At 33.2% G+C, this 18,119-nt stretch overlaps 1 protein-coding gene across 1 annotated transcript in view; it reads right to left on the reverse strand.

The window, feature by feature from the left end:
- Positions 1-632: 632 nt before the first annotated feature.
- Positions 633-18,119, reverse strand: part of LEMD3 (LEM domain containing 3) — a 79,250-nt gene continuing 61,763 nt past the window's right edge. The window contains exons 5-13 of the mRNA XM_003824796.5: positions 10,397-10,476; positions 10,164-10,309; positions 8,944-9,045; positions 8,736-8,838; positions 7,886-8,064; positions 5,504-5,585; positions 3,186-3,291; positions 3,021-3,099; positions 633-2,800 (exon numbers count right to left, since the gene is read on the reverse strand). Coding sequence (XP_003824844.2) covers positions 2,637-2,800; positions 3,021-3,099; positions 3,186-3,291; positions 5,504-5,585; positions 7,886-8,064; positions 8,736-8,838; positions 8,944-9,045; positions 10,164-10,309; positions 10,397-10,476 — 1,041 coding nt within the window. The 3' untranslated portion in view covers positions 633-2,636. The remainder of the gene's footprint in view (positions 2,801-3,020; positions 3,100-3,185; positions 3,292-5,503; positions 5,586-7,885; positions 8,065-8,735; positions 8,839-8,943; positions 9,046-10,163; positions 10,310-10,396; positions 10,477-18,119) is intronic.

Below are 18,119 nucleotides of genomic sequence, written 5' to 3' on the forward strand. Positions count from 1 at the left end.
TTCTTTATTCCCAGAATTCCTCTGCCTGTTTTGCTCTCACTGTACTTTCCACATTATCTTTTATCTGCTCTGTGTTCTTCCTCTAGACTGTGACCATCTTGAGGATTCGGTCATGTGTTTTTTATCTTTGTATCCCTAACACATAACAGTACTTGGCATTTGTTAGTAATCAATAAGTGTACCACATGACTGACTAGTCTTCTTTTTACTTGATTAACATATCAAAAAGTCTAAACCAATGCTATTTAAAGTAACTAGCCTATGAACTGTTAATAGTTTATAATGCAATAGAATTCAAGTCAGAATGTTAAAAGAAAAAGAAATGCTTCCTTTTTAAGAAAGTCTTGCTGTGAAAAAGTATCTAGCAGAACTAATGCTTTGTGATGTAGCTGATTGACATTCTTGCCCCATTTTGGTTCAAATACTTGAAAGTTGGATGAAGACATTTTCATAAAGAAAAATAAAATGCTGAGGGGAAGGATAGTTAAAATTAACTTTATGGTCTTCATTCATCTTTATAAGCACAAATATTCAGGCTGTCAAACATTTAAACTAAAGACACCTATTTTCACTGGTAAAAAAATAAATACAGACACAGGGCACTTAAAATGTTTTTAAAAAGCCAAGACACATAAAAAAAAACTAATAAATTTTTAATTAGAATTTTTTCCTTTTTTTAACAGGACAAGTAACAGATTACATCAAACTTCAGAACTTCTCAAATACCTAGTTATTATACACATTCCCATCTGTCTTGCAGGGAGGGATCTTGGTCGGCTTAACAGTTTCAGGTAAAATAAGCTGCATAATAGTATATATTACAATAATAAATGTACAATGTTTACATGAAATATGTTTTAGAAGCAAGAAAAAGATGCATCTGCATCAAAGGCGACCTTTTAAAATGCCACAACTATTTTTTACATTCACTCTTGCAACAGGTTACAAGATGGGGGTCACTAAGCTCAGATAAATCACTATGATGCACATAAAATACAGGAAGATTGGTTACTTTATATATTATATATATTTATATTTTCACACGTTAGCATCTGAGACATAAACTGAGAATTTAAAATTTATTCTCTTCAGATAACAAATCATTTTTTATTCTTCATAAACAAGGTGCCCACAAAAGCACACAGGTAAGGCACAATAGGGCTTTCTGTTACAGAATAGTGTGCATCATGTTTACTTAACCAGAAAACGTGCATTATCTGTGCAAGTTCATGCTGCAAACCCAACGCATACAATAAAACAAAAAGGAAACTGAGCTTTAAATACAACCAAAATTGGTACAATTCCAGCTGTTTCACATATTCATTTGGACTGACAATTATATATCAACAGGTTATTTTTAAAAAGCCAATTGTAGATTACAAGTAAAATTTACTCAGCAACTATTTTTATCTGAAATCATAAACAGTAATAAAGTAAGTTTACTGAAACAAATTAAATACTGAGGCACAAAGCAACAGTCAATCGTGCATTTACTATATTGCAAACTTTCATGACCCAAAATTGCAAGTATAATTTGTCAAATACACATTTTGCTGCAACAATGTGCCCTGCTTTAAACTTGACATATAACAGAGGCACTAACATATCATTAAATTATAAATAGATTGGGAAAATGACTTAATCCCAATGGTACTATGTCATGGCCCTAGTATTTATAATAAATACAGCTTTTCACAAAATATTTTTCCAATATCTGCCAATTTCTTCTTTATTGCTCACATAAATTTGACTCTATTACAACTGGTATCAGAACTTTCACGCAAAATCATACTCAGACATTTTTATATAAAACCTATAAAAGATATTTTAAACTTGTATCTAATACTTCCAGATGTTTGGCTGTTTGATCTATGCAAAAGTACAGCCATATGTGTATATCTCTGTGTGTGTATATATATACATCTATATATACACACACATACACACATACATATATACACACACATTAGATTATGCATAAAATAGAAAGCTTATTTTACTGCTTTAATGCAGACATCCTCATAAAACAAGACTACTTTCACCACCACCAGCATTTATACATATATACAAAGCCAGTTTAAGTACATATACATCCACTTACACATATTTGTAACCACTAAGCCCAAATTAATTTTCCCATATTCCAGCCGTAGCAAATGAATCGCTTATAAGCAACAGAAACCTAAGGTTAAATTGGGAAATCAACAGTTTTACCACATTAGCCTGTAGGAACTATGCAGGTGACTGTATACAAAAATTCACAACATTAGTTCACAAGAAATTATGGGACTACAAGAAGCCTTTTCATCATGCTTTTGTGTGGTTATCCAAACACTTCTTGGGGCAAAAATACAACCACATCTGAAAATGCTTAATAAAGTCAGTGTTCCTCATGCAAAACTTTAAGTGTACTGGCTTAACTGAGCTCCAAAAACTGAATGAAATAATTATCCTACCTACTCAGCATTGCTGCCTCACTGCTAAATCCCTTTGGAACCTTAAGACTTCTGGAACGTTCAGAGATGTATTCATCAATAAAAATATTACATACAAAAAGCATTTAAAAAGGAAGACAAAAAGCCAAACAGGAATTTTCCTATTGTAAATAACAGTCTTAGAAATGGAAGAAAATCTTTTCAGGAACTTCCTTGAGAACTGGTTAGGCCAGTCCGAAGACGAAGATGAGACATAGAGTTCATATGTTTATTTGATGGCTTCAATGGAGTGTTGGAAGTGAGAGCCTGGGGAAAGCGATGGTGGTATCTATCTAGTCGTAAATATTTTACTGTAACCAATTTCCCTGTTGTAAGATAAAAATAATATTTTAGATCAGTAAAACTTTAATATTTGCAGAAAATTAACTGTGGTAAAAGACATATGAGCACAAAACATAAATAAAGTCATCTAAAATTATTACTCAAAAAAATGCTAACCTAAATTCTTTTATTTGAAATCTGGTATAGTTTAAAATTAAACTATAACTATCTTTTCAAAATGTTTGTAGTACTCAAATTTCTTACCATCAAACCAAGAGCCATGCAATGCTTTAAAAGCCTTTCCAGCATATTCTGGAGACAGACATTTAACATATACACAACCCTGTGATATTAAAAAAGAAAGAAAATAGTCTTAGTTTAATAGCAACAAATCCAAAACGTGAAATTCAATACCAAAAGTTACTTTACCTCACGTGAATTTTTGTCTACTGCAATGTGAACAATGCCATCATTATCACTGCATTTTTCTAAAATTGCTTCTTGAATTGCCAAATGCCACTGATCCCCTATTTCCCTAAAAGTTAATGAAAACAAAAATCAACAACCATATTCCTACTTGGTAAAAATTCTTCATTGTCTCTTACAACATATATATATTACTAGAATTGGTATAGTTTTAAAACCACATACGATTTTAATTGGTATTAAGTAAATGCTTGTTGACTAACAGAAGGTAGATTTAAAAATTACAATTCAGAAGTCTCAGCCCTCCTCCCACTTTCCAGTAAAAGAGTGCAGAGCGCTGGCCAGGCACGGTGGCTCATGCCTGTAATCCCAGCACTTTGAGAGGCCGAGGCAGGCGGATCATGAGGTCAGGAGATCGAGACCATCCTGGCTAACACGGTGAAACCCCGTCTCTACTAAAAATACAAAAAAAAAAAAAAATTAGCCAGGCGTGGTGGCAGGTGCCTGTAGTCCCAGCTACTCGGGAGGCTGAGGCAGGAGAATGGCGTGAACCTGGGAGGCAGAGCTTGCAGTGAGCCGAGATCACGCCACTGCACTCAACCCTGGGAAACAGAGTGAGACTCCGTCCCAATAAAAAAAAAAAGAGTGCAGAGAGCTGAGGCAATGAAAGACTAGCCCACCGCTGCAGAATAAATGGATTGGGTCATTCCTATGTTTAAAAATCCTGTGTACTTACAGTAATTTCTGTTTTCTTTCTATTGTTAATAAGCACTTTAAATGAGTTGTGAACTTGTTAAAGTTGTAAAAGTTAAATGTTATTTATTTGAGACAGGGTCTCGCTTTGTCACCCAGGCTGGAGTGCAGTGGCGTGATCTCGGCTCACTGCAACATGTGCCTCCCAGGCTCAAACCATTCTCCCACCTCAGCCTCCCAAATAGCTGGGACTATAGGCACACACCACCAATTCTGGCTAATTTCTTTTGTATTTTTTGTAGAGACGGGGTTTTGCCACATTGCCCAGGCTGGTCTCGAACTCCTGAGTTCAAGTGATCCACCCACCTCAGCTTCCCAAAGCACTGGGATTATAGGTGTGAGCCACTGTGCCCAGCCGAATGTTATTTTCTTTAATTGTAATGATAAGTTCAAATTCCTAAAGAAAATTCTTAGTAAATACTACATTTGAGCTTCTCTTTTCCAAAATAATTGATACAGGACTAACATTTTGTACAGTCACCTTACTATAATGACAGTTTTAAGGTGTTTCTGCTGTGGTAAGGGACATTTGTCTTGCTTGTGAGACAAAGATGGCAGGAGAGAGAGGAAAGTGACTTCACTTCAAATCACAAATTTTCATCTTAGGTAATAAAATAGTGGACTTGCCAATTCCTAAGGCATGAGGTAAGATTCCCAACAGAGGTATCATCACATTACTAATTGTTTCTATCTCTGCAAAATAGAGGCGGTGTTTGTCTCTCTCTCTCTCTCTGTGTGTGTGTGTGTGTGTGTGTGTGTGTGTGTGTGTGTGTGCGCCCGCGTGCAAACACGTGTGTATACTGCTTCCTCACATTTCCAATTTTGCTGTCACTTATTTGGAATTTCATCAATGAATGATTAGATGAGACTTTGGGGGTATTTTATACATATTGTAATTGCCACTGTTGGGACTTTTAAAACAAACAGAATTTGATCTGTACTATCACTGGATAGATAAGCAGTGCCCTCAGGAAGCTAATTCTAAGAATTATTACAGCTTATATATGAAATACTGTGAATTCTAAGGCAGTCACTTTTGACTGTGCTATTCTCTGGAAGCGTATGTTGTTGGAATTATAAAGTCTGAAAAGTTCTTCAAATATTATATTGACAAGTGGAGACAGGACTTTGTAGAGAAGCAGGTATATACATCTTTGTAGGAAACTTTTTACAATTTGAGATTTGAAATTTGTAAGCAGCAGTGATTGTATCTATATTTTCTACTGAGGCAAAAATATTGACAGTCATGTATAATGACTTACACATTTAATAAAGGGTACTCTTTGTCATTGTGAGTCATTAATTTGCCTCAAGCATTTATCTATCTGCTATGAGGATTCATAAGGAATACAAAGATTTATAAAAGTTTTACAAATCTTTATACATTAGTGTCCTTTGGCCAAATCTTTGCTTGGAATTTAATGAAAGAGAAAAACATAACATTTCTGTGGTAGAGATTCAGAAGAAAAACATTTTCAATTACAGACACACCATTATAAGAATATCATGCATTTTCCAGCCAAATATTCAGAATAAGAGTTACATGTACCCCTGATCATAATACTTACATAACGGGATCAAACATATTCCGAATCTTTAGACACGGTGTCAAACTATTTGGTGGTGAATTTCTTCTATCTAAATGAAATGCTACAAAAAACAAGTTAGTTTTACTATTTGACATTGTTCTAGTTTGTTGAAAGGTATTCAATCATTCAGTTCATTCAAAAAATATTCACTGCATGCTTTTACTAGGAGCCAGACCCCTGGTTAGATGTTAAGGTGAGTAAGACAGTCATTGCTATCAAAGAGTTTACAGTTTAATGGGAGAGACAGATGATAGAGAGTGTCATGTAAGAAAGTACAACTGTGATTAAGTCCTTAAAAAAAAAAGTACAAAAAGCTTTTTAAAAGTAACTTAACCTCATATGAGAAAATAAAACTTCCCTGAAAAAGTGAAATTTATGTGGGAACTGAAGAATAAAAATTAGCAGGGTGAAGAGAGGTGTGTAAAGGAAGATTTCAAGCAGAGGTGATTGCTTGTACACAGCTCCTGGGGCACGAAGGAGCAAATGTGGCTGGAGTAGAAAGAATAGAGATAAACCTACAGAAGATGTCAGATTATTTAAGATGATGTAGGCTACAAAAAAGTATTTGGGCATTATGGTAAGAGTAATAGCCACTCAACTGTTTTAAGGAGTAGAATAGGATGAGATCTGTCTTTTAAAACTACAAATTTTAAAAATACATTGTTATGTGGAGACTCAGGTAAAAGCAGAAGTGAATGCAAGATGACCAGTTAGAAGGTTATTATTATATTATAGTTGTCTAAGAAGGAGAGGATAATGATGTGGGTAAGACAGGCCAACAGTGCAAGTGACAAGCGGATAGAATCAGGACATATTATGGAGTAGATATGACATGACCTGTTGAAAGGTTGGACAAAGAGGGATAAAGGAGAGATTAAGAATTATCCCTAAGTTTATGGCAGAATCAACTCAGGAAAGGTATCATTAACTAGACTAGGAACACTGAAGAGGATCAGGCTGGTGTACATGTTGAATCTGTGGTGCCCACCTCCTAGTACAGAAATATATAGTTGGGTACAAAAATCTGAAAACCAGACTTCATTCAAAATAAAAAATTTGGGAGTTATCCCAATATGGTAAATTAAGTCACAGCAAGACGATTATCTAGGGAGAGATGGCAGAGTGGGAAAAAAAAAGATGGCCTTAAGAAACTCTAACACCTAGAGGTGAAGAAAAAGAGGATAATCTAGAAAAGGACTGAAGAAAAAGTCTGAGGTAGGAGAAAAAAAACAGAAGAAGGTGGCATCCCCAAATCCCAGTGAAGAAAGTTTCAAGGAGGGCTGAACTGTCAAACACTGTTAAGAGGTCAAGTAAAATAAGGAATTCTCTATTTTCAGTTTATAGGGAAACTGAAATGCATGCATCATTTAGAGGAAATAGTATAATCATTGGCAACATGAAAGCATCATTTTTTAATTTAAGTTCTGGGATACGTGTACAGGACATGCAGATTTGTTACATAGGTAAACGTGTGTCATAGTGGTTTGCTGCACCCATCAACTCAAACCCATCACCCAGGTATTAAGCCCTGCCTGCTTTAGCTGTTTACCCTGACAGAGCATCACTTTTATGCCATGTTTAAAGAAGCCTCTTATTCAAGCTTTTTCAAAGTGAAAATTAATTGGAGAATAAAAAAGGAGTGACTGGACTTTGTATTGCATGTCCAAAACAACTTACCTTTTCCACAAATACTATGTTTAGCAAATATTGACATACTTTTATAGGGAAAAAGTCATAATTTTCTGATGCATTGTTTTCTGCTTTTCTGTGTAGTAAAGGTTTGGGTACATATGACAGCCAATCTTCAAAACCCCCTATAAACTTACCCCTTTCTTATTTATACATGTTTTTGAAACTATGTAGGCATTAAGAAAAATATGGAAAGATACCCACAAAAGTTACTTGGCAGGAGGAATATATAAATAGAAAGGTCTTAGTAAAAGGAGGCAGGCAAAAATTGGAAAAAAAAGAGCAGTTAAAAAGTTACGACTTCACTTATATACATATATAGTTTATATATATTTTATTGTATATATAACATAAATTATGTGTCTTATTTACATAAAGAAATTAGATGAAAAGAATGCAGTTAATATATATAATACTAAGTTGCTTCATTAAGTGAAAAAGGCAAGATTCAAGGAATATTCATCTTTATTAAAGATAAACCATTTATGTTTGCATTAGCAAGGATAAAAGTGTGGAAGGATACATAAGAAGCTAACACTGATTCCTTCTACGAAACAGAACGGGAGAGTTTTGCCTTCATACATCTTTGAATTGTACTGTTTCACTTAACACATATTTGTCATTTTGAAAAATTAGAAGAAAATTACTTTTTTGATGTTTAAAAATACATACCTTGACCTTGCCATACTTTAGAAGGTATAACTAATATTTTGTCACAGGATGCAGAAGGCTGGATCCACCGCCAAACCAGAAAATCTGCACCACCTATTCTTCGTGTTTCCGTGCGAACTCTAGACTCATTAGCAGCAAGGAAGTCAACAGCTCTATCCCAGACTTTCTTCATTTTTTTCCTATCATGTGAACAAAATGGCAAATTTACTATCATCTTGGCTTGTCATCTTTTTGAAATATTAGTATCTGAGGTAATAGTTAACTCTAGCTGTTCTTACCACTACTCATGGAGTTTGTTCAAAGAAGATTTAGATGCCTATATCTCATCTCAGATTTTCTGAGTTTCAATTTCCAGAGCTAGAGCACAAACATCTGTATTTTTTTTCCCCAAAAGCTCCACTGGCTATTATGTGTTGCTAGGGTCAAGATGCTGCTTCAGGATATGGAATTATCTTTTATTTTCAAAAAGTTGCATTTTAGTTTTTACTTTAAAAGCTTCATTAATAATAAAGTTAGTACTTAAAAAACATTAGTAAAACACCAGCCACTGGCTGTCATCTATTTCTTTATCAAGATGAAATTAAAGGAAATAAGATGGAGACTAACAACAAAGAATCAAGAATGCCTAGGAATGAGAATGACTTAGAAATCCAGGTGTCACTCAAAATCAGGAGAATAGAAGAGAATTTAGAAAGAGAGTATAAAGTACAAAAACAAAGCAAAACCAAAAAAAACCTGTGCAGTAAGCAAGTCTAGTTGAGAAGGGTCACAGCTCTCAATATAATTTTCAATACTGCAGAAAGCACTTAAATTTTCTGATTTACTTGAACTCATAATGCTTTGAACACACCTGTCATGAGGCTGTATTAAGGAATCGCGTACATGTGGAATAGGCATGTAAGGTTGTAAATCTTTGTTTTCCTGGCAGGCTTCATTATGACTTCGTAAAACATCTAAAAATAAATAAAATTTACAAATGAATCAATCACTTGACATAATGTAGTTTAATCACACAATGACTCTTCTAGAAATAGTTGAGATTCTTACAAATACCATACCTATAATCTTTACCACCATATCATACATCTGCCTTGTTTCCTCCTCTTCTTTTGTCCATCGATATTTCATGTAACGCAGAACGACACAAACCATCACTACACCTGTAATATTAATATACTTTGTATTTTAAAAATTGTGGTCAATATCATTCAATAATATTTCAGTGATTATTTTAACTGCCACAACGGAATGAACCTTCAAGACAGATGGCTGAATTAGCTATATAATTAAAACTACATAAAAAAAATTTAATACTGAACATTTTCCAAAGATTCGCTTTCTAGAAAAAAGCATTTCTTCCATTACACTGATAAGTGAACATTTAAATTCTAACTACTATTTAAAAAAAATAAAATATAACTATGTTTCACAAACTTTTTTCCTTTGAAGCATAAAACGACTAGAAAAGTGAACCTCATGAGATTAAACATACTAAATCTTACTTTAAGTAAAATGAATTTTTCTTTTGTTGTTGTTGTTGTTTTTGAGATAGGGTCTTACTCTGTCATCCAGGCTGGAGGGCAGTAGTGCAATCATGGCTAACTGCAGCCTCCAACTCCTGGGCTCAAGAAATCCTCCTACCTCAGTTTCCCAAGTAGCTGGGACTACAGGCACGTGCCACTATGCCTGTCTAATTTTTAAAATTTTTTTGTAGAGGTAGGGTCTATGCTTCCCAGGCTGGTCTTAAACTCCTGAGTGCAAGCAATCCTCCTGCCTCCCAAAGTGCTGGGATTACAGGTGTGAGCCACTAAAGCTGGCCAAAATGAATTATTTTTAAAGAAGAAAGAAAGAATGAAAAAACAACTCTCACCTACATCCCTATTATCAATTAAAAAATGATAAAAATTTTAAATTTAGGTAAATTACATTTTAAAAACTAAATTTTAATAAACTTTATAACACTTTATTATTTAAAAATAAGCTCAATTTTTGTATTTTTCAATTCTACTTTCTAAAGTAGATTTCTATGTATATACTGACCACATTTGTTTTTCTGTGACAGTCTTATAACAAAGTTTTATTTCTACCTCTCCTTATATTACTGTTTTCTAAGCCTTTAGAATGATTCTGACATTATTTTTATTATATTTAGTGAAGACATCTAGCTGTGACTTATGTGGCAACCATCACAAAAATGAATTCTCAACTCTGGCATTTAGTGAAATACACACAAAAATTCAGACTGCAATTTATCTCATTTCTTATCTTTACAACTTACCTAAGCATAACAACAATAATCTGTGAGTTACAGTAACAAAAGCACGTCGAAAACGACACCAAAAAGACATCAGTGGTCTTGTGGACTGTAAAAACTGCACATCAGTTATATTTGTCAATTCTTCCTCAGGGCCAAAACCAACACACCTATTTAAAAATAAGTAAGGTAGAATTTAAAGTCAAAAACCATTTCTCCCAGTACAGAATGGTCAAAGTGGAAATCAGATCCTTTACCTTATTCCAACATCTTTTCCATTTTCTAAGATCCACTGCAATGAAGTGTTAAATATACCTTCATATTCAGGACCTAAATCCTAACAAGAAAAATAGAGAAAAATAACTATTCTTAATCTACATTCATTTGACTCTCTGTAAAGTATCCTTTATAACACACTCTACATAACATTTTTATTTTAACTACATAACATAAAATATTCATTACAGAAAATTTTAAAAAGAATGAGAAAAAAGAAAAAAAAAGTTAGCATTTTCCCACTACTCCAATATAATCAGTGTTAATATTTTGCTTTTTTATATTTTACATATTTGGGAACTGAGTCTCTCTCACTCAGGCTGGAGTGCAGTGGGACAATTTTGGCTCACTGCAGCCCCCGCCTCCTGGGTTCAAGCAATTCTCCTGCCTCAGCCTCCCAAGTAGTTGGGATTACAAGCATCAGCTACCAGGCCCAGCTAATTTTCTTTTTTCGTACTTTTAGAGAGACGAGGTTTCACCATGGTGGCCAGGCTGGACTTAAACTCCTGACCTCAAGTGATCCACCAGCCTTGGACTCCCAAAGTGCTGGGATTACAGTCATGAGCCACTGCGCCTGGCTTGGAAGTTCTTTTTTTATCATTAGTTTATCAGTGCCATCATAAGAGTGAATTCACCACTTTTAAAAATGCAATACTATTTATAGATGAACAAATAAATGGCAAACTTCCAGATTTGGATGTTTCACAGACAAGTATTCTCAACACATAAAAGCAGTAAGCCTATCAACTAAAGAAAAACTGACCGGGTTACCAATTATAAGATTTGAGCATTCAAGTAAAAAGTAGAATTTTGATAAACTAGCATTCATCTTTGTGACCTGGACAACTTCACAATACTTGAAGACCTTTCCAATGAGATTTGTGTGACATTAACAAATGCAGTTTTTTGATATGGAATAATGAAATGTGACCAATGCATTTAAAAATGACCAATGCATTTGAAAAATTCTGATTTTTATAAAAACCAATCACGCATAGGTAAAAGATCCATTCAAAGTACAAAATAAAAGGATTTTATGAGACAAGAGTACAAAAAGTTCACTGGCACAGTCTGACATTCCACATTGCAACTAACATTTAAGAAACTACTACTTATAGAGGTTTGGTATGGTATCAAAGAAAATATCTATCTACAATTACCTGAAAAGGCAACTAAAATACTTTCCAATGTTTTGACTACATATCAATGTGAGGCTGGATTTTCATGACATACTTCAACTAAAACATCATGACAGATTGAATAAAGAAGCAGATAAGAATCCAGTCACCTTCTATTAAGCTACACATTTAAGAGATTTATAAAATATATAACAATGCCACTGTTCTCATTGAATGTTTTCATTCTGGAAAAGTTATTTTTCATAAAAATACATTACATTAACATATAATAGATTCATTTTTCTTATTCTAAATACATAAAATTTTTTCAGTTTTAATTTTTAATATAAACATGTATTTGTAATACATATTTACCATTAGAAAGTAAATATATCTAATAGAAACAAAAACATATAAATGTATATCTCCCACAAACAAAAGCCATAGAGTCCTCAGTAATTATAGGGAACCAAAAAGCTTAAGAACTGCTATGTGTGGGTAGAGTATTTTTAAATTAAAATAGTAAAAATAAATGTGGTATCATATTACACGTACTACTGTTCTACTTGTTTTTTTCATGGAACAAAATATTGTGTCAATGTCAGTTTACATGGAAAAAACCCTATTTTTTTCAACAAAATAGTATTCCATTGTATGATTATTCTATACTTTTAATCAACACATTAATGAACATTTAGAATATGTCCAATTTTTAAAAATTTATCAAATATAATACTGTTATAAACACCTTTACCATGTGCCAAGTACTATTTTAGAAACTAGAGGTGCAGCATAAACAACACAGTGAAAAATTCCCTGTGTTCATGGAGCTTGTATTATTAGTATGTCTTTATGTCCCTTTTGAGCAAAAAATGAATTTTTTTTTTTTTTTTTGAGACAGAGTCTTGCTCTGTCACCCAGGCTGGAGTGCAGTGGTGCGAACTCGCCTCACTGCAACCTCCATCTCCAGGGCTCAAGCACAGTCTTGTGCCTCAGCCTCCCAAGTAACTGGGATACTACAGGCGTGTGCCACCACACCCAGCTAATCACTGTATTTTTAGTAGTAGTAGAGATGGGGTTTCGCCATGGTGGCCAGGCTGGTGTCGAACTGCTGGCCTCAAGTGATCCGCCTGCCTTGGCCTCCCAAAGTGCTAGGATTACAGGCATGAGCCACTGTGCCTGGCTCGTAGAGGAAAAAATGAATTTCTAAAAACAGAAATAAAAAGTCATTTCAAATTCTCTCTAAAAAAAAGATTTTTCTAAGAAGTGTCCTATTGTATTTTATCAACAGATTCTTCAACAGCATTGGAAATTATAAGGTTTTCATTTGATCAGTATAGTTTACTTCCTAATATAAAACTGGTAAGTTATTCTAATGTATCAAATTTGCAAATGTAATAAAAAGTTTTATAAAGCAGAACTAATCTTGTTAGGCATCATTACATGAAACTACTATTAGGATTTTTAAGATGGTGAAGATAACTATAGGCCATCTGTTTTTTTAAGCTTGGGTGTTTATTATAGCATTTACAAACATCAAAAAAATTGCAGACAATGTATTTAATGATTGAAAAAAGGTTTATATATGAGATCATTTCAATGGATATTATGAACTTAGAAATAATCATGATGAGAGCTAAACAGCTATCTGCTTAAAAAAATAAAACTACAACATTTAATTTATATATACAGTCATACCTCAGTATTCACAGAGGATTGGTTCCAGGATGCCCCATGGATACCAAAATCCACAGATGTTCAAGTCCCTGATATAAAATTGCATAGTATTTGCATATAACCTATGCACATCATTCTTTATACTTTAAATCATTTCTAGATTACTTATAACACCTAATATAAATGAATATGGATAGCTGGATTTTTAAAATCTGTATTTTTTCCATTGTATTTTTTTCTTTTTATTCCCACTAAGATTTTTGATCCACGGTTGGTTAAATCCATGGATGCAAAACCCATGTATACGTAGGGCCAACTGTATTTATAATTATAAAATATATGTACTCATATGAGTAGCACAAGAATGAGGATACAAGTGATTTTTATTTGCTTTAATATTGTTTTAAAATATTATGCAATAAAGTTACACAAAATAATTTCAGGCAATTAGTTTCAATTGTTATAAATATACTACTAGAAATCACTTTGTATATAAATGAAAATCTACAAAGCAAGATTAATATAGGTTATCAGTGTAGCTGAAGACAACATTATTGCATTTAGTCTTCTTTGTAATGTTGTCACTACCATACATTTTTAAAAAGGATTTTGTACTCATTTAGTTCTTCAAAGACACAGATGCCACATAGTACCCTTCAAATACATGCATATATTAAAAATCAATGAAATAAATGTTGTATTTACTTGTACTTATATACATGCTGTTCAGCTTGTATTGCTATGATTTGCCTAGTATCATGGCATGCTTTGCATTACTACATATACTACTGGACAAGTATAATCTAGTCTTTGAAGACCAGACTATAAACATAAGTTTCAGATAACATAAAAATAAACTCCCAAGGTTATTAGTGCAAATTTTAAATATACAAATTTTAGGAGGCTGACATTATAAATATTACTGTTCTCATCAAATATCCTTAAAAAATGTACACAATGGTTCAAATTAACAAAGACACCTACAGATCTAAAAAGCTAAGTACGAGGAGGAATGAAGGCCTTAAATCTCTTAGTTATAAAATAGTAAGGGTAAGAAAAGAGAATCTGTTGTTATTTTCCCTTTTTCTGTTTTCCTTTCCCTTATTAATATCACTTGACATCCACTCATTATCTGGAATACAAGAAAACCATGGAATGTTCATTTTATGGGTACACATTCTCAATAAACAATTGATTATTTAAAACCTCATTAAGGACTTACTGGGGTGTTGAGGTCTAAAATATGCCACTGTTTCCACAAATATATATATGGCATTCTAGAGTATTAGAAAATGGAATTTTTACAAAAGCAAAAATTGAATTATTTGCTTGTGCCAAATAGTTGATGCTAATACTGTAGCATACATAGCATATACCTGATTTTAACAGTTTAAACTGTTTTATTATTCACTTTTTGTAGCCACCTGGAAAGCTGTGGGCACGGCAGGGGTTGGTCAACTTTTTCTTTTGTCCGTAAAGGGCCAGAGAGTAAACACTTTAAGCTGTGCAGCCATATAAATTTCTTTCTTTCTTTTTTAAAAGCAAGCTTTAAAACTGTTGTAAAACCACAGCTCACAAGCCATACAAAAACAGGCAGGCTGGATCTGGCCCATAAGCCATGGCTTGCTAACCTCTGAGGTAAGGCATTCCAGCATCATAAAACAAACATTTTCCAATAAGTGATGACAAAAATCAGGAAGAAACTAAGTTTTTAATTTTTAAGGCACAACTTTTATTACTATTGTTTATTACTATTTACTTATAGGCAAGAGCTCAGTCAGTATACCACTGACTGCTTCATGTAAATCTTTCTAAATTTGAAGTATATTTTCCCAAATCTTAAATCTAACACATTATGTGTGTACTCACGCATACCCCCATGAACTCTCCCAAATGTTCTTTATTTTCAAAATTGTGGGTCAAAAATGTGTACTTTAAAACCCACATCAGATGCTCTGAACTTGGATTACAGTTTCCAAGTACAAAAATAATACTGTTTCATTAAATAAGGCAACAAAACTTTAGTTAGTAAGAAGGGAAAAAGGCACTGGTATAGGGAGAAATCAAGCAAGGACTAAAAACCTAATATGGATAGTTTATGAAACTGATAATTTACACAGTAATAGCCATGCAGCCTTCCAGCTGGTGAATATTCTAGTGAACTGTGAGATGATCTACACTATGCATCAGATGGCACCTTTTAAAATTAATTAAAATATATCACACAGAAATCCACAATGCTGAACAGGATGTAACTCCTGATTCAGTAAGAATTGTATGATCTTTCACCTGCTAGAATAACAGAAAAAAACATAGTCTTTAGAATCAAGTAGACCCAGAACCAGATGCTGGCTCCATTACAGATTAGCTATATGTACAACCTTAAATGGGACAAGTGAAAAATATGCCACCTATCCAGATGTATCTACTTTGACCACTTTTTCAGATCCTAACCCTTAATAGCATCAGTCCCTTGCCCACTCAATAGCTGGAGCTAAGGATTATGAATCCACTCCATCCACTTAAGAGGCAGAACAATATACAGAAAAGAGCAAGTACTTTGGTTCTATTCCCAGTTCCATCACATAGTAGCTGGATACTCTAGTTATTAGCCCCTCTATGGTTTAGTTTCTTTATGAAATGGGTCTAATACCACCTATCTTGTTGGATCATTCTGAAATTAGAATTAACATATAGAAAGTACCACACTGTACTTTATAAACCTTAATTATTATCATAAAATTTCTCCCTCACTCCACTTCTCAGAACACTCATTTTTCCACACAGACTTTTATTAACAGTAATTAGCATTCTAGGCCATAAAAGTCTATCCAGCCCCATAATTTGACACATTTGCAGCTGTCTACTTTCCTATGATTTTCTTCACAAATCTTAAACATATTCATTGTGTTAAAGGTTAAGAAGGTTTTGAAAGCAACCTAGGAACGTAACCCCATTCATTACATTATTCCATAAAAAGTTATACAAAGTCACTACCATCTAACTTAAAAACCAATCATGTATTTTCACGGAAATATAAACTATGTATTTCTTCAATGTTCCACCAGAGGGACCTCCTAACTTTTCACAAATTAAAATAAGCTTTCAATATCAAAAACAACAAGTTTTTTAAAAAGCTCAAGAAGAGCACTGGAGTAGTTAGAAAAATAGTGTTTAAATTATTTAAATTAGTTATTAAGTTTATTTAAATTTCCTTTGAAGGAGAAAACTGGATAAAGAATTAAACATAAATAATTCAATTCAAGAAAACAAAAACATGTTACTGAGGCTTATTCACTCATTTTACTCCATCAAACATTTACTATACTCACTGTGCTTAAAATGTACTAGAAGTTGTGAAAAAATTAGCTTACACTTGTAGGGGCTCTACACATTCTTTGGTTTATTTATTCCTCAATCTAAAAACTTAAATGTGTTGCTGGTGAAACTACAGTGCAAATACATGAAAATATGTAATAGATCTCTTTCTCATAAGCAGAAGGCCCTCCATATAGATATTATAATCCTTGTTTGATATCAACTTTGTAGTGAGTTTCCTCCATATTTATGCCAGAATATGGATAAAATAACACAGAGAATTTTGGCTAGATTGTGCTAAAGCAGTCATTTTAAATTGGGAATTAATATAGCAACATATATCAAAAGCATTTTTAAAAGTTCATGCTCTTTGAACAAGTAATTTCCTTTTTAGGATTATTTCCTAAGAAATATTAGAAAATTAAATACTATATGCAAAGATTAGAGTGATTTCATAATATTGAAAAACCACAAACCAATAAAATAAAATCATACCATGAAATATTATTCAGTGATAGAAAACATTTTCAAAAATCATTCAATGGTTTTTGAAATACACACAATAATTTCAAGGGAAAGACACATGAATATTTATAGTATAAAATATTTATAATAAAGTAATATTAGCTTTAGAAAAAAATATTTATAATACTAAATAGAGGAAAACGGACCAAAATTTTACCAGTTGTTATCCTTAGGTAGTGAATTTGAAGCTTTTTTTCCTTTCATTTTCCATATGAATTAAATAATGAGTGTTATTTAATTTATTTACTTATTTTTGAGACAGGCTCTCACTCTGTCATCCAGGCTGGAGTGTAGTGGTACAATCAAGGTAATCCTCCCATCTCAGCCTCCCGAGGAGCTGGGACTACAGAGGGTCTACAGAGCCATGTGCCACCACACCTAGCTATTTAAAAATTTTTTTTTGTAGAGACAAGATCTCACTATGTTCCCCAGTCTGGTCTCCACCACCTGGGCTCACATGATCCTCCTGCCCTGGCCTCCCAAAGTGCTGAGATTATAGGTATGAGCCACTGTGCCTAGCCATTATTATTTAATTTTATTTTGAAAAAATAAGCATTATTAAAAATAGTACTTTAAGACTTTTATATAGACCTTAAAATTACATTTTTTGGGGAAAAAAATCCTGTTTAAAGCTCTCTCTGTTTTGCTTTTGACAGTACAAACTGCGTCTATGGTGGTGACAAACCACGGCAGGTTTTATAGCATTTGAAAAACATGAAAAATGAGATTCCAAAAAGAAAAGGTAACAAAAACACACATACATAAACCTAACTATAAAAAAAGAGTATTAACATTTTACATAATTCTTTAACTAAGAATGAAATTAAATTAATCCATAATCTTATAAAAATATGCCACAGAAATTCTACTAAATTAAGACAAAACCGAATATGAAACATAAAATAACTCAAGATACAAAAATCTTCTAAAGGCTACAGAGTTCACTGCAGAAAAAGCATTTAATACAATGTAACATCTCTTCATGATAACTCTCAACAAACTAGGTACTGAAGGACACAATAAAGGCCATATATGGCAAACCCACAGCCAACAGCATACTGAATGA

This window comes from Pan paniscus, chromosome 10 (assembly GCF_029289425.2).
Source record: "Pan paniscus chromosome 10, NHGRI_mPanPan1-v2.0_pri, whole genome shotgun sequence".
NCBI lineage: Eukaryota > Metazoa > Chordata > Mammalia > Primates > Hominidae > Pan > Pan paniscus.